Source organism: Arachis hypogaea, chromosome 11, assembly GCF_003086295.3.
Source record: "Arachis hypogaea cultivar Tifrunner chromosome 11, arahy.Tifrunner.gnm2.J5K5, whole genome shotgun sequence".
Classification (NCBI taxonomy): Eukaryota; Viridiplantae; Streptophyta; class Magnoliopsida; order Fabales; family Fabaceae; genus Arachis; species Arachis hypogaea.
The window spans coordinates 15,973,559-15,996,174 of record NC_092046.1 but is presented as its reverse complement, the minus strand read 5'-3'; the positions used below and the strand labels follow the sequence as shown (position 1 = coordinate 15,996,174).

Below are 22,616 nucleotides of genomic sequence, written 5' to 3'. Positions count from 1 at the left end.
AACCCTCCGATTTGTGTACCCAAAATTTTTTAATTTTTTAAACACAAATCGAAGGGTCCAATTTGTGTACCTTCCATAATTTTAAAAAACACAAAAAATTACAATATTAAAGTATATTAATCATCCCACTTCCATATCTAAATTTTTAGCCTATTTTAATAAATTATTATAAATATCTGAAATTTTGAATTTCACTAATTTAAACTATCAAGACATATTTTTAAAATATAATAATAACATTTTTTTAATTTTTCATATACGAAAAATGTCAAAAAAATATTTTAAATTTTTCATATACTAAAAATATAAAAAATATATAATTTTAATAATTTTTAATAAAAATATGTTCTTTTATAGTATTATTAACATGTGCCTAAAGCAAATGGTTAATCATGTTGAACATACTCATAACCATCATTCAAAACCGCACCAATTGATGAATTGGAATAACATATCACTGCACGAAACTTCAATAGTACATTACAATATATGATATTTATTAAAAATTTTAAATCAATTTGTATGGATTAGAATCTTCATGAAACATGGTTAAAAAATTGAAGAAACAAAGTTTGAATTAAAAACAATAATCATCTATTTACTAGAAGATGTTAAAAATTTAAAGAATTATCAAAAATATTCAAGAGAGGTATTTGATTATTAAAAGAATGATAACAAAACATGCAAGCTCTACAAGATTCATGATCATCATCAATGTAGTCTTAGTTGTTAAGAAAAAGAAATTATTATTTTATTATGAATTTTAGTCTATATAAAGCTATACATGCTTTGTGTATTATGCGTATTCCAAATAATAAAATTGTGTTATGAGAATTGAGAGCACCTCTTTTGTTTTATGATTGTTAGTTAGTTTGAGAGAAGAAAAATATGATAGCATTATTTATGTGAGTGAGTGATTCTGGAGCAATTAAGTGTGGGTATTATACTAATATTTGGTATCAGAGCTGATTAATCTAGTGTTTGGTATTTGAGAGTTTGTGAGGTGTGAGAGAGTTCTCACATAGTTGTTTATTCATAGAGTCAGTATAGCAAATATTTTTAATATTGTGTGGTTCAGTCCCAAGTTAGATGAAAAACTTGATTATAGTTATTGAGAGACTTTGATGTCTACCCATTTGAAAGTCCAGAACCTGTAGAATTTCATTGAATCGGATTTGCAAGAAGGAGCAGATGCTGCCCAACAGAGGAGAGATCAATCGACGCTATCTCAAATTCATCAAAGTGTAGATTATACGATGTTTGACAAAATAGCAAATGCCAAAAGTACAAAAGAGGCATGGAACACGTTGAAGCTGTCATATAAAGGCATTGAAATAGCTCAGAAAGCAAAATTACAGTCTTTCGGAAGAGAATATGAATGGTACGAGATGTCTAGCTCAGAAACTGTTGAGCAATATTTTGCTCGTGTTACAGATCTTGTCAATAAGATGAGAATCTATGGAGAAGATATGTCCGATAGCAAAGTGGTAGAGAAAATTCTTCGCACCATGCTGATGAAGTATGATCATGTAATGACTATGATCAGGGACGGATCCAGAAATGTTGTCATGGGGGCCAATAATATATATAATATTAAAAATATATATAAATAAATTATAATGTAAGATGCATTACAAAAATATACCGATAGAGAATATATTTAAAGTACAAAAAAATATGTATACTTTTTACTAACGAAGTGGTACACGTCGATTCTTCATATCATAAAATTCATCGATAATAGAATCGGTGTCAAATCTTTCAGCAATCTTCTTCTCAATATAAATCAAAAGACAATTAGCACGAAATTCATCTTCCATTTTGTTTCTGAGTCTATTCTTCACAATATTCATAGCTGAAAAAGATCTCTCAGTTGTAGCAGTTGAAACAGGGAGAGTTAATACCAAGCGAATCAAACGATCAATCAAAGGATATGTTAAAGACTTTCCTGTCTTCGTTAATCCTTGACATAACTCCGAAATTGTGCACAAGTTAGTTAACTCAATATGATTAGGAACATCAAGTTTATAATGTTGAGCTTGCATTCTAATGTGAAATTTCTCTTGGTCACTGAAGTCGCCTGGATAAAACCGTTCTACTAATTCACATACTTTGTTGACACTGAAGAGCTTATAATTTTCTCTGGGATCTAAAGTTGAACTTAAAGTAAGCAATTCCACCATATTATCATTGAATCTTCCATTAATCTCTTGCAACTGTGTATCAATTACAGCCAGAAATAAATTAACACGGTAATGATGCTCCACTGAAATTCGGTCAACAATTTTGCGAGTTCGGCCTCTTCTAGGAATATGCATTGCATTCATATCAGGAACTTCAACTTCATGTTTCTCACAAAATAATATAACTTCTTTTGTGAAAGCTTCCCAACTTGATTCTCTCATTCGTTGGATTAAAGTCTTGGTAGTAGAAACCAGAGTTAAAGCATTCAATATGTCTTGATTTTTTCGTTGCAAAGCTTGACAAAGATCATGACTAACTTCCAAAATATTTCTCATCAAATGCAAAACAAAGACAAATTCAAAGGATGTGATAGCATCATAAGCAGCACTAGCATCACCACGAGTGGAGAAATTACCTTCTTTACTGCTTTTTTCAAGAACTTCACAAGTAGCATCAAACATGCATAGCAAGCTACGTACAGAATTCAAATGAGACCCCCATCTAGTATCTCCAGCTCTTTGCAAAGTACCAATTTGATTAAGTCCACTACCTGTCACAATTTGATCATTGGCAATTAAGTTTGCAACATTATTTGCTTGAGCAACCCTTAACTGATCATGACGTTTAGGAGAAACAGTCACAACATTCACAATTAGGGTAAGTTTTGAAAAGAATTGATGAACATAACAAACTTCTTTGGCTGCAGAAACAAGTGCTAATTGTAATCGATGAGCAAGACAATGAATGTAATAAGCAAAAGGGCAATCTTTCAAAAATAGAGCTTGCAATCCATTCCATTCACCACGCATATTACTAGCTCCATCATACCCTTGCCCCCTAAGATTTTGAACATCAAGATTATGACGAGAAAGAACTGATGAAATTTCTGTTTTCAATGTCAAAGAACACGTATCAGAAACATGTATAAGATCAAAAAATCTTTCTTGAACACAACCGTGCTTGTCTACAAATCTCAAAACCACAGACATTTGTTCTCGCTTTGACTCATCTCTTGCTTCATCAATAATTATACAAAATTTAGAATCACCAATTTCTTCTCGAATTGTTGCACGCACTTTTCTAGCAAAGATATGCAATATATCTTTTTGAACACCGGGAGATATATATTGAGCATTTCCAAGAGCATTTTCAAGGACAACATTATTAACATTCTGATTGCATGAAGCTAAAAGCTTAATTAACTCAATAAAATTTCCTCTATTCAAAGATCCAGGACTTTCATCGTCGCCTCTAAATGCACATGCTTGAAATGCAAGCCATCGAATAGCATCAATAGATGTCTTCAACCTTAAGCGATTATTTGCAATAGTTTCATCACTATGCCTATCAAGAACTTTGTCTATATGCTTAGAATGAGCCATTAAATCATCACAAGATTTCACACATAAATTATGGGGAGAATTAGGAATAGAACCCTCGTGACATACAAATGCACAATTCACTCCATTGTTTACTTTCTTCCAATTACTAAATCCTAACTCTGAAAATGCATTTTTTCCATCATTGCGAGCACCATAATGTTTACTAAACAAGTAGCAAGGCAAACAATAAGCAGCATCTTTTTCTGGTGAATATTCTAACCAACTTGAAAATTTCTTAAACCAAGAAGATTGAAAATATCGACGGTGATTGTTATTACCAGAAGCTGGATAACTAATATTTGTTGGTTGGTATGGCCCAGCTATTATGTATGCTCTACGAATCTTATCATGTTCATTGACATTATACTGCCAAATTGGACGTCGCTTTCCTGGATCCCTTTCTAGTAAAGAGATATCAACATCTCTTTCTAATCTTGGAACTTTGGATTCATGTTGATGTGCATTTTGAGTAAGATTAGAGAGTTCACTTACTTGAACTTCTTGTGAAATAAGATTAGAGGGTTGACTTGTTTGAACTCCAACATTATCAGCAGCTTTTCTCTTAAAAATTGCATCAATTTTACTTTGCTTTTTCATCATAAAATGTTCTAGTTTCTTTTTACCTGAAAAAAATTCAAATAATTATATACTCATATAAATAAATAAAGTCTAAATATTTTTTATTAATTAAACATCAATAAAAAATTAATAATATTTTTTTTACTAAATCACTATCAATTTTACTAAAAATAAAAAATAAAAAAACTACTAGACAAATTAATAATATACACAATCACACCGTAGTACAGTACATAGAGTCATAGAGATATTCAGATATATCAACAAGAACAATAAATCTGCATAGTAATTATTTAAGATATATAATAACAAATTTAAAATTTAAAATATATAATAAAATGTACCTTGTGAGATAGTAGTCACTAACTGAGTGGAGTAGAGGACTAGAGGGCATCGCGCGTCAGTCGTCACTATGGCTTCAATTCAAAAGGAATGCTAAGCGTCAAAACCAAAAGGAATAAAAGAAGAATAGTGTTTTCACTGTTTTTGTTTAGTCAATTTAGGTTTTTAAAAAAATTTTAAAAATTATTATATTTTATGGATTGGGCTTCTTAAATTTTACTACTAATTTTTTTTTTTGTAAAAAGCAGGGGGGCCCAGGCCTCCACTTGCCCCCATGTATCCGTCCCTGACTATGATACTAGAGTCCCACGATATGGATACCATGACGATTGTAGAGTTTCAAAGAAACATAGAAAGCCACATCAGCAGGACATTGGAGAAGTTAGAAAAATCAACCGAAGAAGTCCTGAAAAGTCGGATGAATTTAAACAATGTTGCAAAATCAAGCTACACACAAGAAGGACGATGTCGTGATTTCAATCTTCAAAATAGAGGTAGAGGAAGTTTCAAAGGTAGAGGTCGTGGCAATTATAACCAAGGAAGTTATAATAATTTTATACCACCTAATCAATGAAGAGGTGGAACGAATTTCAGGCCTATCAACCGAGGAAGAGGTCGAGACCATTTTTATCAAGAAAGAGCCAATTTCAACTGCTTTTATTGTGGAAAGTATGGACACAAAGCAGCAGATTGTAGATTCAAAATACTGATGATAATCCGAGTACTCAGACTTTATTTTTTACAAGTAATTCATGTACTGAAAATAAAAATATATGGTATTTGGATAATGCATGTAGTAATCATATATCTGGTAGAAAGGAGTTGTTTTCTTCATTAGATGATTCAGTTAAACTATTATTGAATTTTGGTAATAGTATAAAGATCCCTATTGAAGGAAAAAGGCACATACCAATTAGATTGAACGATGGTTCTCTGAGTTATATTTCTGATATTTTCTATGCTCCTGAATTTGATTACAATTTACTAAGTATATGGCAATTATCTGAGAAGGAATATAAGATGATAACTTATCGTGGATACTGCACTGTGTTTGACAACAACGGAAGGTTCATAGATAAAGCAAAGATGACTTAAAACATAATATTTTCGTTAAAAGTTCAACATGTTAATCCCTCTTGCTTGAGTTCTGTGATACTTGATGATAATTGGTTGTGGCACATGTGGTTTGGGCATTTTTATTTTTCTGGCATAAACTACCTGTCAAGAAAAAGACTTGTTTCTGGACTACCACGTGTTCATATTCCTAATTGTGTTTGTAAGATTTGTCAATTGGAAAAGAAGCACAGTGATCCATTTCCTACAGGAAAGTCATAAAGAGCCAAAAGATTACTTGAAATTATGCATTCAGATATCTGTTCTGTTGAAGTTTCAAGCAATAGTGGTAGCAGGTATTTTATCACTTTTACTGATGATTTTAGTAGATATATATGGGTATACTTTCTGAAACAAAAATCAGAAGCATGTGATACCTTCAAGACATTCAAGCCGTTTGTCGAAAAACAAAGTGGCTGTAAAATCAAAATTTTCAGAACAAACAGAGAAACAGAATATCTTGCGTGTTCAGATTACTTTAAGCAACACAGAATTCAACATCAACTAACAACTAGATATACTCCTCAACAAAATGGAATTTCTGAAAGAAAGAATAGAACCATCATGGATATGGTCAGATGCATGCTCAAGTCAAAACAAATGCCGAAAGAGTTTTGGGCAAAAGCAGTCGCAACGGCAGTTCATATTTTAAACAGGTGTCCAACAAAGAGTGTTCGAGATAAAACTCTAGAGGAAGCTTGGAGTGGAAAGCGTCCTTCCATCCATCATTTCAGAGTCTTTGGGTGTATAGCTTATCCCCACGTACCATATCAATTAAGAAAGAAGTTAGATGACAAAGGCGAAAAGTATATCTTTATCGGCTATAGCATAGACTCAAGCATACAAGTTGTACAATTCAAAAACAAAAAAAGTAATCATCAGTAGAGACGTGACATTTGATGAGAAAGCCATGTGGGACTAGGACATAAAGACAAAAAAGCAATCGATTGTAATTTCAAATACATGTGATAATGAAGAAGAAAGATAACCGGGTACAACCCAACCATCAGAATCATCTAGAAGACCTCAAAGAGAGCGGAGACTACCTGCTAGATTAGCATATTATGAAGTTGGCAATGACAACGATTCGTCTAATGAAGAAATCATAATATTTGCTCTATTTTCATATTGTAAGCCATTGAACTTTGAAGAAGCCTCTAATGACAACAATTGGAAGAAAGCAATGGATGAAGAGATTCATGCCATTGAGAAGAATAACACATGGGAGCTGACAGATTTACCAGCACAAAAGAAGTAGATTGGAATAAAGTGGGTTTACAAAACTAAGTACAAATCCAACGGTGAAGTTGATCGTTTTAAAGCAAGATTAGTTGCTAAGGAATACAAACAAAAGTCAGAAGAGAAAGTGTACATTGAGCAACCTGCAGAATGTAAAGTTCTTGAAGAAGAAGATAAAGTTTACAAATTGAAGAAAGCTTTGTATGGGTTAAAGCAAGCACCAAGAGTGTGGTACAATAAGATTGATTCTTATTTCACTCAGAATGGTTTCAAAATATGTCCATTTGAACATACTCTTTATATCAAGTTCGTTGAACCTGGAGATATTTTATCTTGATCGTGTGTCTTTAAGTTGACGATTTCATCTTTACTGGCAAAAATTTGAAGATAATTACAGAATTCAGGGAGGCTATGATAAAACACTTTGAAATGACAGATATGGACTTGATGTTTTATTTTTTTGGCATCGAAGTTTTTCAAAAAGATGATAAAATTTTCATTTCTCAAAGGAAATATGCAAATGATATATTGAAGAAATTTCAAATGGAACACTGAAAACCAATTTCTACTCCGGTCGAAGAGAAGTTCAAATTGTTGAGAGAAAATAAAGAAAGAATAGTAAATTCTACATATTACAAAAACTCAATTGAAAGTCTGAGGTACTTAACTGCAACTAGATCAAATATTGTGTTTGGAGTTGGTTTGCTTAGCAAATTCATGGAGGAACCTTGTACCAACCATTTACAAACGGCAAAACAAATTCTTCAATATATCAAAAGTACTTTAAATGATGGTATTTATTATGAAAATATTAATGAAGTGAATCTTGTCAGTTACACTGATAGTGATTGGGTTTATATTTCATCTTGGTTCTGGTGTAATTTCATGATTTAAAAAGAAAACAATCAATAGTTGCTCTTTCTACAACAAAAGTAAATATATAACAGCAAGTTGTGCAACAATTTGGCTAAGAAGAATTTATATATCGGGAGAGTATATTGGCTAAGAAGAATTTATATATCGGGAGAGTATATTGTTATGGTATATTGTATTTGGCTAAGAAGAATTTATATATCGGGAAAGTATATTGTTATGGTATATTGTGAAACATAAAAACAAATCTAAAAAAAATCATTACAAGGGATTTCTTTGATACTGATATCTTTTTTTGAATTCTTACCCTTCTTTGCAAAAAGATAAGAAGTATAGATTTCTGAAGATATCTTTTTTTTTTCCAGTTCTGTTATTTTTGAAATTCTTTCTAACATTAATTGTATTTTTCAATTTCCTTTCTTTACTTTTTGAACGTTACTTTTTAATAACAAAGGGCAAAGGAGTGTTTGGCCTAAATAGTATAAACACGTAAGAAATAAAAAAACACTAAAAAGTTGAGCCACTTCCTTCTTTAGAATCGCATTAAGATATTTTTTTTAGAATTATGTCAGAATGGTAGAATTTATTAGAAATATATTTCACTATTGAAAAATATTTTCACCCATTTTATTTACTTTATTTCATCTATATTGGATATCCAGATTTTGTAAAATCTAAAATAATTGTATTATTTCTATATTCGCAATTTAATATAAATAAATACCATCTATCTATATTTTTTTTAAACCACCTTCTATAATCTTTTTTTATACAATTTGTAATACTCGAAAGATCAATTCTTTCTCTTTCTTTCAGTTAGTAATTGGAATATTCTTTTAATTATTTCAAATAAAATAAAAATTCAATAGAGATATCAAATTAATAATTACTTTTTACAATTCATTCTGTATATAAATTAAAAAATTTTATTTTATATAAATTTAATTAATTTAAAGATATAAATATATAATTAAATCTATATATAATTTGAGAATTTATATAATTTGAAAATCTTTATAAAAGATTTCAAATAAATTTAAAATTTAATAAATTCATAGATTAATAAAATATATAAATCTAAATATATTATTCCTATTGAATATTTAAATTTAGTTTTCTATTACTAATTTTTTTATTTTGTGATTTGATTCTATAAATTTAATTATATTGAATGGATAGATTTTAATAATTATATTCATAATCATCACCTATGTAATCTTAGTTGTTAAGAAAAAAAATTATTTTATTAAATTTAGTCTATATAAAACTACAGATGCTTTGTGTATTATGCTGTGTTCTAAATAATAAGTTTTATGAGAATCGAGAAATAGTCCTTTATTTTATGAGTATTAGTAAATTTAAAAAATTGAAAAATATAATAACATTATTTATATAAGTGATTTTGGAAGCAATTAACTCAAGTATTATACTTACATATGACCAAATGGTATTTATATTAAACCAAAAGGAAAAAAAATAATATTTTTTCATATTGTTAAAATCATACAAGATGGTAACTTTTTCAATCATTTATAGAGGATAATTACACTCTTCTTTTAATAAAACTATTAATTAAAGGATTAAATACGGAATAATTTGATACAGAACAATATATTGATATAAATCAACGTGTTATAAACTTATAATAAAAAAGGTTTCTAAAGTACTAAGAAACTAAAACATCACAGAATCTTAATTGAAGCGTTCATAGAAAGATATTATCCAATAAAAATGATATTAAAATAAAATGGCATTCAGAATGAGTAGGAGGATTATCTTTCATCACATGAATAATCATAAGATGACAATAAACATATTCCTCATCATGCCGGAAAAGAAATACGAAAAAAAGTATTCAAAAAAGAAAAAAGAAATGAAAGGAAAAAAAGAAAATGCAAAAACAGAAGGAAATGGAAGAGTGGAATCCTCTCAGACAAATGCCTCGATTTGTCGTCAGCTTTGTTAAGAATGGATATCGGACTCGTCATCAATAATTTAATCATCACTGAGAATACCACACAACACTCATCGTGTTCGTTCAAAACTTGCACAAAACTATAATATTCAGAAAGAATAAAAAGAATCAAATAAAAAAATAGACGGAAAAAGAAAAAGAAAAAGGCGATGGGAGGGAGGGGAGAACAAAGAGATTGAAGAACTATCTCAACGTATCAACCGAATTTGGGGTTTTCGCCCTTCCAGAGCCGATAAAAATTGAGATTGGCTTCTCCATTTTGCAATTTATAGAGAAATGAGAGTGACTGTGAGCACCTGTTATTTAGGGTTTGCGAGTCGTAAGGGTGGCTGTGAGCTCATATTATTTAGGGTTTATTGGGCCTCACCTTCCAACATTAATGGGTCAGCATCTAGAACTAATATAAAACAAAATGCAACTAATTGGGCTCATAAAAGAAATTTCAGTGATGTAACAAAAAAAATTCAATAGATCGCCCTCTTTAAAGTAAGGTTACCCTAACCATTTCTTTACGGTTCCACATGGGTAGTGGGTTACTCCCCATGACCCCATCCCCTTGTAACAAGACTCTTTCCATCTCGTCATGTAATAATCATGATGGGTAATGGGTATCCGTCACCTCTCGAATACTAAAATCCTCACGATATTTGTGGGTTTCAAAAAAAATGAAAAAGTCAAATCAAATTAATTTTATTCGGCCAGATAAATTAATCTAAGAAATTTTACTTAATATCAAAAGTAAACATCAAAACAACCTAAATAGCCAAATTGGTATAAAAAAAACTAAATCGAAAATGAAATATTTAAAAAAAAAAAAAAGAGTGAGGAAATGAGAAGTGGTGATCGTGGCAATCTACACAAATGAGGCAAAGGCGGAGTATGAGAGACGGAGGCAACGGTATAGAGGTATGGGCACCGCAAAAGGCAGATCTGCGTGAGATAGAGGCAGAGGCATTTGTATAGGCAAGGGTGCTAGGGAGTGGCGATGACATGCGGAGGTGTTGAGGTAGTGCACAATAAGAATAACAATAACAACAAAATCTTGTCCCATCAGGTGGGGTCGGCTACATGAATCAAATGATGCTGTTATGTTCTGTTATGTATCATGTTTAGAGAGAAATTGTTTACGTGTAGATCTCGTTTGACTATCTCATGGATGGTCTTTTCAAGTCTTCCTTTGCCTTTCACCATTTGTCCATCGTCCATCTCATCCACCCTCCTGACTGGGTGTTCTGTCGGTCTTCTTCTTACATGTCCAAACCACCTGAGACGTGATTCAACCATCTTTTTTCACAATTGATGCTACTCCAACTCTCTCCCTTATATCTTCGTTTCTTATTTTATCCAATCGCATATGACTATTCATCCATCTCAACATCTTCATCTCTGCCACACTCATCCGCTTATGTTCGTGCTCCTTTTTGACTGCCCAACACTCCGTACCAAAAAGCATAGCCGGTGCAATAGAATTTACCTTTAAGTTTTAAAGACATTTTTTTGTCGCATATAAAACCAAATGCACTTCGCCATTTTGACCAACCTGCTTGGATCCTATGATTTACATCCTGTTCAATCTCTCCATTATCCTATATGATGCACCCAAGATACTTAAAACTTTTAACTTTTCGTAGGATGTTTTTTCCAATTTTCACCTCTATATTAGGGTTTTTCCTTTTCAGACTGAACTTACATTCCATATATTCCGTCTTGCTACGATTTATGCGCAGACCGAAAAAGAAAAAGAAAAAAAAATATAGAAAAACAAAAATAATTGTGAACAATGAATTAAAAAAATTAAAATAAAAAATTAGATTATTAATTAATTATTTAATTTCAAATTTTAAAATTTGAAAAATTAGGATTAATATTTAAATGCATTCATATTAGATACGATTATTTCTAATCTCACCGTCGCCGTCATCGTTCTCTGATCTTCACGTCGCGCCACTGTACTCCGCCGGCCGCACCGATGCGGCCGCAGCCTCCTTCCGTAGCAAAGGCTGACAAACTCTATATTATGTAAGTTCCATTGCTCTTACACATAAAAACACTATAATTGATGATTGAGCATTGTTGCTAGCTAAGTTCTAAGTGAAATTTGAACATCAGAAAAAGGGGAAGGGACGAAGGTAGAAAAAGAAGCAGAAGCATCACAATAACCACGTAAATAATGGGCTTCCTGAGGAGTGATGCCCAAGGAAGTGAGCAACGCAGGCTAGCAATTATGCGTGATGAGGGTGATTGTAGAGCAACAGTTGTAGCTAATATGAGTGACGCCGCCAATGCTAAAGTAAAGGAGCACGCTGCATAGCAACTCCGGTAACGGAGGTGGCACGTGCACCCACAAGCTGTCCAAGGGTTAACAATGTCTCATATCCAATGAGGAGGGTGTGGAGTGAAGGGGGCTTGATCATGGTTGCTTCTTTTGTCTATTCATTTCCTTCTTCTTATATTTCAATGGCTAGTTTAGGATGGTCATTTGATGTGAATGATTATTTTGATTGGATTGGGTTTAGTTATATATAATTAAAATATGTTGGATGTTCATTTTATTAGTTACACAAATGATTATTTTTATACTTAAGTGGATGGTTATTTTTACTAGGGGTGAGCGACATCGGTGGCAACATGTGGCAAGTCAAGCAGCGACGGTGAAGTTGGATAATTATTGATGAATGTGAGGATGGTAGTCGGTTGAGAAAGAAGAGGATATTAGAGTGAAATGCTTTGGTAAATTAAGGTTTGGGATGGTTATTTTTTTAATAACTAAGTAGATTTTTTTATTTAGATAATTTATGGTGTATTTTTTATTTTTTACATGTATTGGGCTAAATCTACAGCTCATTGTTTACATTGTTTAGATTTTCTATTGTCTCTCTATCAGAGTTGTAAAAAAAATTGTCTTTAGCGGCAATATATACTAACACTTTTATCAACAATTAAACATGAGTTGTATTACTTTTTATCGCTAAAAGATTTTAGTGTCGATAAAAAATTTTTTAATAGCTACAAATCCTATCATTTTTAGCAACCATTATTCTCACAAATTTATATGGCCACTAAAACTAATTGTAGAATTTTTCATTTTGTTCACTTTTAGTTATTATTATTATTTTATCTAAAACTTTAAAAACCTTTTAATTATATTATAGTAATTGTTTTTACATAAAAAAAATATACAAATAAAATAATTATAACTGAATAGAAAATTTCATTAATTTTCAAGTAACATTGTAATTTGTCACCAAATCTAAATATCTTTCCTGTTGAGTTTTACTTCAATCTTTATCGTTGCTTAAAGTGAATCAAGTTACAGAACATGCTTAGTGCACATTTAAAATGCGGCTTTTTTATTGAAATAAATAAACAAAAAACATTATTTCTTTAAATACGCACCTCTGAAAATTATTACTTAAATACGCACTACCATTTCTTGGTCACCACCCACAAAATGAATTTAGTCTCTATTTCATATATGCCACCCACGAAATGGAGCCAAAACTGATATAAGAAGTGTTGACCACCATCTCAATCCTGCAACCCGCGAAATGGAGCCAAAGCTGACATGAGCCAAGTGTCCTTTTTCTCCCACCACGCAATTATTTTTTCACTCCCATTCCATTTAGTTTCACCATTTTACCCCCTTGCACATAAATATTTTTATCACCAGACTTCATAATAAAATATTTTTAAAAAATTAATAATTAAATTATTTTTTTTAAAATACCTATTTTTTAATAATTTTTTAATTATTAAATTATGATTTTACTAAAATTTTTGTTAATAATTATTTTTATATTTTACTATTAATTTTCGATATCAATATATATTATTTTAACATTAAATAAAAGTTTTTTTATTATTATTAATATGTATAACAATTAATATATATTGATATTCAAAAATAATCTTATTAAAATTTTTTATTTAATGTTAAAATAATATATATAGATATCAAAAGTTAATAGTAAAATATAAAAAAAAAATTTAAAGGGTATTTTAGTAAAATTATAATTTAATAATTAAAACATTATAGAAGGATATTTTAGAAAAAAAATAATATAATTATTAAATTTTTTTAAAAATACAATTTAATCAATAAAATGATAATTTATTAAGAAGTATTTTAGTAAGCAAAATTTAATGAAGAAAAATAAAACTTTTGTTAATAGATATTTTTTTTAAAAATAATATATTTTTTCAACTAGGTATCCTTTAAAAATGACACAATATTCAGCCTTTTATTACAATAATTAAAAAAATTAAAATAAACACATCTAAAAATTATGAATAGATTTACTATCTTTTTAAAATTAATACACATTCAAAATACAAACTAAATAAAACTGAAATTTTAAATTTACTGTGTAATTTCTATATTTTGGAAGTGTTTCAAAAATATTTTTTGTATAACTTTATAATTTTAGATGTGTTACAATTATTTTTTAATGTTTAAGTTTAAATTTTAGATTTATGATTTTGGATGTGTTTTAAAAATAATTTCTATATAACTTCATAATTTTAGATTTATGATTTTGGATGTGTTTTAAAAATATTTTTTGTATAATTTAATAATTTTAGATGTGTTACAATTAAAAAAATTACAATTAAAAATATTTTAGTTTGTATAAATAATTGTATTCGATCATTCATCACTACAAAATCGTAAAACAGATCCTGCATTTTATCAAAGGTACAATAAGTAAGGGATTAATTTTTTTTTAAATGCACTGACTTTGAATTCTTTTTTTCTCCAGATACAAATTAGAATATTGTAGCACAACAGACGAAAGAAAAAACGTAAAAAAAGAAAATAATAACTAATTATGAAGTAGGTAGGAAGTTAGAGAAATTTTAGTTTTTAAAATTTAAATTAATTTTAATTATAAATGTGTATCCTAAAAAATAGGAATATGTTTTAATTAAATAATATTAAAGACTGACCAAACACTAAATTTTGTTCTACAATTAGCATTTTCCTAAAATGATATAATATGCTACGGTAATGGTAGAACTACACCAACTCGAATATGTCAGGAGCGGGATGCTCCATTTCGCATGCGCCGCCCTTGATGTCGCCATTTCGCTGCTGCCTCCAATGATGTGCAGTTCTCCATTTCGTGGGTGACAGAATTGAAATGGTGGTCAATGCTTCTCATGTGAGTCTTGGTTTCATTTCGTGGATGGCATTTATGAAATGGATGCTAAACCCATTTTGTGGCTGATGATCAAGAGGTGGTGCTGCGTATTTAGATAATAATTTTCAGGGATGCGTATTTAGGGAAATAATGTTTTTTGATTATTTATTTCAATAAAAAAGCCTTTAAAATGCTATGAGAATTGAAGACAAGCTGAAGGAAGATCATATTAAAATACCAAATCTAGCAATTTTAACTTGTGTTCTTAGAATATAAATGAGCTAAACCCATTAAATATTAAAGACTTAAAAGAGAGGAGCATTGATTGCCACGACCCACGAGTTTACAACTTTTTGAACTAATAGATACTCACAGAACACTACAAAGATTTTCTGGTCCGTTATGCAATCAACAAATTTTTGTCTCTGCATATCAAATAATTTGAGAGTAATTTGGTTTATTCTGTATACCTTTAATTAAAGCAATCAGAGACTACTTTATGGCGTGTCGGAGCAATCAAACACTTGTACTATTCATTGTGTAAATTATTTCCGTTGCTAGAGTTATAAGAAATTGACAATTCCCCTTGACTAAATTAATTTGACATGTCTTAGATTTTATATAATGCCGATCGAGGTAAATGAAATTATTAGGATCATATTGATAGTAATGCTTATTAATTTAACTATGTTAGTATCAAGGAAGTTGCACACATTTAGATACTTGACGGAAGCACAAAACATTGAACACTGATGATGTTAGTATGTTACATTAATTATGTCACAAGAAAAATTTTCTAATGGATTTGGATATATGAATCGTAGAGGATAAGAACTCTTTAGATATGAAAGATAGTAAATCACCAATATAACTTATATATCGGTACAAAAATGTAACAAATCCTCAATGAGAAAAACAAAACAAGGAAATATCATCGGTTAATGCAATTAGTAAAAATGATGGTGGTTAAAATCGAATAGGTAATCGAACCGATTAAATTATTAGTTTATTAATTTATTGATTTAATTGGTATTAGTTAAACTGATAAAATTAATTTTACATAAATAAAAAATATAAAATAATTAAAAATTTAAAATTAAAATTTAAAATATATATATTCATTAATTTTTTTTAAATTAGTCAAATTTTAACAAATTATAATCAATAAATTATAATCTGATAATTATTAAATAAGTATATAAAATTTTAGTATTTTTCATAATAAAAATTTTTTATTTTATTTTTATATTAAAGTAACTATTTTTTATTTTAATAACTAACTAATTAGTTTATATTTATTATAATGTTATATAATATATGTATTTTTTGAAAAATAATATTTATAAATATCATATAAATAAAAAATAATTATATTATAATTAATAAAAATATTTGATATTTTTTATTTATACATATTTAAAAATATTTATATTAATAGCTATGGATAATAAAAAATATAATTAATTTAAATATAAGTGAGTATAAAAAAATTAAAATAACATCTAAAATAATTAATCATTAGCATATAAAATAATAAAGAAGAACATAATTTAGTGGCCAAGAAAGCATACAATTATAAAAAAGACTTAAATTTAAACCACATTTTTATTAATTTTAGAATTTTGTTTCAAACAGTTTAATTGAATCGATTTTGATTGATTCTTATCCTTAAATAGTTTTAAAATTGGATCGGACCATTTGACAGTTTGATTTACTAATTTTTCGGTCGAATCGATCAATCCGATCTAATTTTTACAACTATGATAAAAACAGCAAATACATAGTAAGGCATCATGTCATATTTATTCATGAGATATATAAATCATATTAGAGGAGAAACTAAGCACAAGGTAGTAATGAGCAAATTACCTTTGTAACCTTAGGACGGAGCTACCTAGCTTTTATAATAAGTTTTTAATAATAGTTGCATAGTAATACTTTGTCTCAAAAAGTTACTCCATTACTTTATTGAATTTTAATTTTTCCATAATAATATATACTAGCTTCATATAATTAGTTGCAAAACAAATTAATTTGTAATAATACTAACAAAATAATAATAGTAATACAAAATATTGCACCATCAATTTGTTGCAACACAAATTAACAAGAAGTTAGAAAAATAGATTGAATAGAATAAAGACGAGAAAATGCTTAATAAAATCAAGATTCACATTGAGAAGAAAATTAGAATCTAAAACACGATTCAAATTTTAATAAAACAGAAAAAGTTTGATTGCGAAAAAAATTTAGATATTCATTAAGATTGAAAAGAAAACCAAAAAAAATTTGAGCTATAATAAAAAAGATGGAATAACGAAGATAAAAAAAATTAAAAAATAGATAAAGTAACATATATAAAGATGTAATAGAAAGGACAGAAAAAAAGAAGGAGATGAAAGTAGAGAAGAGGATGGAGATAAACATCCGAAAAAGATAATATGTTATTTTCAAAGAGAATAACAAATACTTAATCACTTGTTTGTAAATAAGTGGTTGAGTGTTTTTATTATTTTTAAAATCTTTTATTTTTATAGTGTCAATTTTAAATTGTCATTACAATCTTTAGTATTAATGACAAATGTATGATTGTTAATTTGTTATCAAAAAATGATTTTCAAAAGATAAATTATGACAGTAACATTATTGTCACAAAAAAAAAAAATATTTTTTCCCTTTTGTAATGATGACGATGACATGTAGTGGGCAGAGAAGAAAAAAAAGGCTCGAACAAGAAGCACGGTAGAAATCAAAAGAACAAAAATGTGAGACAGTGAGAGAGAAGGATTATCTATGCAATTGAGATAGAGACTCAGAAAGAAATGGATCGGAGGAGGGTATGAGAGACGAAAAAAGTGAAAAAAAAATTGCAAAGAGAATTAAGAGGATTTGAGAAGAAAGAGAGAGAGTGAAAAAGTGAAAAAACAAGACAGAGAGAATTTAGATGATTTAAGAATTAAAATTTAACAACTAATATATATTAAGAATTTTGAAGTAATTTTATTTTATTATCTATTTTTCTCTCCATCTCTTTGTTTTTTTTTCTCACTATATTTAGAATCTGATATCTTTATTTTTAACAAATTGTTAGCTAAACCTTTCTTTTATTATAATATAACTATTTTAATTAAATCTTAGAACTTTTGAATATATAATCTAAATAGATTAAAATCTTTTTTTATTTTCAAAAGTTTTAAAAATATTACTCTCTATATTTCGGGCCTCTTATTAGTTAAAATTTGGTTAAAAGTTAACTCTACACCTAATATTACTCTTAATTATACAAAAATATTTAGAAAACAATAAAAAATAATTTAAAATAACATAAAATTATTTTATTTTATAAATGATTAATTATTACTAAAATAATTAAAATATTATTAAATTAAACAAATAATTTTAAAATGTTATTTCTATCTCTATCGTTATCTAATGACTAATGCAAGACAAGATGCGACAACCAGTTGTTTCATGTTTGCAGCTTGTCAACGAAACGACGTTTCTCATTCTCTTCTCAATCTTTTCCAGTTTTTCGTAATTGGCGCAGACTTCAACATGTTCCATACGTTGCTGCTTCTGATCGATTTTTTCCCTCCATATTATAATCTACGATAATGACATCTTAATTTTGTGTGATAAATTCCTAAATCATATTGAATTAGGTGCACACTCATTTGATTCAAATATTATGAAATAATTCTTTTTCAAAACTTTAGTCTGCTAGATAAATTAAGATATGTATGTGATTACTTTACTTTTATGCTGGTTGACATGTTTTTTGTTCATTTTCTTTTTCTAAATTTAAGGTATAGACTACACAAATTCTTCTGTATTTTGTGCTTAAAATTATTTATTTTTATTAAGAAGAATAAAAATAAGAAAATTTAACCTATTTTATATTTTAATTATAAAAATTCTTATATCATATTACAAACTAATTCTCCTAAACCAAAAAACAGTTACATTGAACTACAAGATTAACTTTGTATCTTATAATTAATTTGTTTGTAAAAACAGAGTGTCGTAAAATTATTTATGTGTGATTATACATAACTATATGTTATTTTATATGATAAAACTATTTATTTTAAAAATTAAATTATTAAATAAAATCACATAAATATTATGTACCTAACAAATGTATGATAAATCTGTGTGTGGGCCTCTACGTTCATTTGATAGATTTTGCTGGAACTATGTAAGATATATGATATGATTGAACCGTAATTGGTTAGAGCATTAAAGCCTAAAGGTGATGAGTCAATAATGGTGTCAATTTGATATTAAAAATAATAAAGAATAAAAATAAGTACACTTAGAATATATCAGCTTAATTTTAATATATTAATAATATAAAATGTTTTATATAATTATTTAATTCATAAATTATATTATTAGATTAGTTTAATTTTGATGTACTGATAGTATAAAGCGTTTTATTAAGTCGTATAATCATATTTATTTTTTTAAATGACTATTCACACAGTCAGTAATCGGTATAAGAGATAATTATTTTTATTATGTAGTATTACATAATTAAATATAAATATAAAATTATTTTATACAGTACATCAAAATTAAATTTTAATTTGATATATATAAAAAATTATTTTATATTAATTCTATATGGAATTTAAATTCAAAATATATACGACAAATTTCCAATCAATATTATGTGCTCGGGAGGAAATGGATAACAACGAAGGCAACATGAACAAGATCACTTTGCAGACGTGGTATATAACTTTAATGACCAAGTTGCAGCGCACCGTCGCCGTTTCTTTAAAATTTGTTGTCCTGTTTGGCTGTTTTTTATTTCATGATTGCAACGCACTAACGCATTCGTTGATGACACTCGAGCAGTGTCTTATTCGTTCTGTCGTTCTAATCATATCCTTCTAGTTGTGTTGGTTTGATTTTGATATAAAACGTCTTGAATATTAGCCCCACAAGAATAAAAATTTGCTAAGGCGGTGTCCTACATCTAACAATCATAGAGGCCCAAAAAGTTCCACATTCACCAAGGGACATCCTCAATTTTATCTTTCATTATCTGTATTGCCTTAGCCCTTAGGCTTCTGTTCTACTGGAACATTGTTATGACTGGTAGCCTTTCTAATGAATAGAGTATTATTCACAAATTAGGCACGCCTTCCTTTTAATTTAGTCGAACTCTATTAGTGAAAGATTTATAATTTTTTTCTGAGTTTAATTTTAATGCATTAATTTTTTAAATAACTATTTATATTGTCAAGATAAAAAATAGTTATTTTCATTTTATTTTATTTTTCTTTTAACGAAGATAGAGATATTCGAATCCGTAACCTCTTAAATGAATATAAGGAGACTATGCTATTTGAGTTATAATTCATTGACAAATAATTATTTTTATTAATATAATGATATGTAATTAAATGTACGTATAAAACTGTTGAGTAAATATCCCATCCGACCCTTGTCCATTTTTACGAAGGACAAGACGTCTGTGTAAAAAAAAGGGGACATTTCAGTTCTCAACCTTTTTATTTTAGGACAATATGACTCCTTTATTAAAAAATATGTTAAATAGTAACAAAATTAATTTTGTGGGAGTTTTATTTGTAATTTGGGGGGTTTTAAACACTTACAAACTATTAATAAATTATTTTTAAAAAATTCCTTCACCGATGGTTAAGTGGAGAAAGATCATTGCTGAAAATGATATCGCAGGAGAAAAAAGTAATTGCAGCACGAAGACTTTTTAAAGAGAAAAAATAACATCGAACAATAAATGAAATAAGATAATATTAATATTGATGATATTTGTATTGGTGACGATGAAAGTAAAAGAAATAACAATGGTGACAAAATATGGTTATACAACATAAATAGTAGAGGTAAAATTGATAATGATGAGAATAAAGAAGATGGTGATAATAGTGATCATAGTTGATTATATCATTGAAAAAATATTTGTGGAAGATTTAAAACTCCCCACAAATTACAAATAAAACTTCTACAAAATTAATTTCCATTATTATTTAATAAATATTTTGACAGAAGAATCACATTATCCTAAAATAAAAAAGTTAGAAGATCGAAATATCCCTTTTTTTATAAACAATAAACACCTTATACTTTGTGAAAACAAACCGCAAGCTAGGTCTTTACTCATGAAATGTTAGTATAAAAGAGTAATACAATAGAATCAACAAAATTTATCATTTTTAACCAATATTTAATTAATTATAAATTTTAATAATATAAAAATAAAATATTGATTCAAAATATTCATTAATATTGATAAAAAAAATTAATTCTAATATTTTTCATAATATAATCCGGTTTTAATAGAGAGTGAACTCTTCTTTAACTAACAATGAGCATAAAGTAATAAGTAGCAAAAAAAAAAAAAAAAAAAAGAAATATTAGTTGATTATTAATTAAAAATTGGTTTCTAATCTTCTACCAATATGATAACAGTGAAACAAAAAATATCGATGAAATGTTTTTTTTTATGATTACAAATTCACATATCTCTAAAGAAGGAAGTAGAAAAAAATAATGATGAAACCTATATGAAACTTTTAATAACTCATTTATATAGACATGATCTTTAATGAATTATATAACTAATAATGCTAAATGGCCAACAGATTTTATTATTTTTTGTTAGCATTTTTAGTTAATGATCTAATTTCTTTTATTTAATAATCTAACAATATATTTTTAATTTATATTTTTAAATATTATTAATTAATTACTAATAAAAAATAAATAAATTTTACTAATTCTCTAATATTTCTTTTATACAATAACGAGTCAAACTGAGTTCTTCACTTTTAAGGCTAAAAGACTCAAGTTGAAAACCTTAGATGTTCAAGAATCAACATCATATATAAAACTAAAAATAAATTGTTACAAAGTTATTGACATAAGCCTTATTACAAATTAAAAATCTCTTGTTACAAAAAAGATGTTATATTTTAAAAATAAGTATATTTTGTAACAAAATTTTTAACAAAAGATGTTATGAATTCAGATATTTTTTGTATTACAAAACTTTGAGAATCATGCAACAGTATAAAAAGACAATATATGATACAACAAAGTCAACTCCAAAATTATTAAGATCTTGGCATATAAGATCTTATCATATCCATTCACATTATTCTTTTTCCAAATTTGCTTTTATGTAGTTTAGTTTATAGAAATAATTGTTGTGATGACAAATATAATTGTTGGATTAAGAATATAGCCCAAATTATTTTGTGATTTAATGTGTGTGTTAAGTGTAACAGGTTACAGGTATGACTTAAGTTCATGAGAAGAGCTGTTAGATAATTCATTCTGACGAAGCAACAATAATGTGATCAAAATAATGGCTTAGATTATATTAGTTCCAACTTGGTGAAAAAGAAAAGAAAATGATAGAATTAGAGCACTAATCATTAGCAAAGACAAGGGGATCGGAAATCAAGATAGTACACTTGGCACCAATCAAGCGGAAACAATGATATTAGAATTGGTGATTTTGTTGCTGGCATAACAATGGAAAAAGATAGAGTTGTGGAACAGAATTTGAATTACGAAAAGAAACTGTTGGAGTGTTACTTAACAGCAAAAACAACAGCACAAATTTGAGAAGAGACACAGGATTTAAAGCACACTCCACATGAGAGTCATTCTTCCTCTTTTTTCTAAGTTATTAAGTGAGGGCTAATTTTTTGAGGGCTAATTTTTTTTTTTTTATATTATTTATCAATATATGTAATTTAGGAAATATTTATTAATTTATGTAATATTATTTAG

General features: G+C 28.0%; 1 protein-coding gene and 2 non-coding genes across 3 annotated transcripts; all 3 read right to left on the bottom strand.

Moving 5' to 3' along the window:
* Positions 1–386: 386 nt before the first annotated feature.
* LOC112721053 (uncharacterized) lies at positions 387–4,163 on the bottom strand. The gene is made up of 2 exons (XM_025772133.1): positions 1,905–4,163; positions 387–467 (listed from the first exon to the last, which is right to left on the bottom strand). The coding sequence occupies exons 1-2, from the start codon at positions 4,161–4,163 to the stop codon at positions 387–389; spliced, it is 2,340 nt and encodes a 779-aa protein (XP_025627918.1).
* Positions 4,164–9,466: 5,303 nt separating this feature from the next.
* LOC112725737 (small nucleolar RNA Z105) lies at positions 9,467–9,544 on the bottom strand. Its single transcript, XR_003164824.1, has one exon. It is a non-coding gene; the product is annotated as a small nucleolar RNA Z105 (small nucleolar RNA).
* Positions 9,545–9,636: 92 nt separating this feature from the next.
* LOC112725768 (small nucleolar RNA SNOR75) lies at positions 9,637–9,723 on the bottom strand. The gene has a single exon (XR_003164853.1). It is a non-coding gene; the product is annotated as a small nucleolar RNA SNOR75 (small nucleolar RNA).
* Positions 9,724–22,616: the final 12,893 nt, after the last annotated feature.

Coding starts and splice junctions, on each gene's coding strand:
- LOC112721053 (XM_025772133.1), bottom strand. CDS start 4,163: ATGAAAAAGCAAAGTAAAATTGATGCAATTTTTAAGAGAAAAGCTGCT. Junction 468..1,904: donor TTGATCGTTTGATTCGCTTG/GTATTAACTCTC, acceptor GTACTATTGAAG/TTTCGTGCAGTGATATGTTA.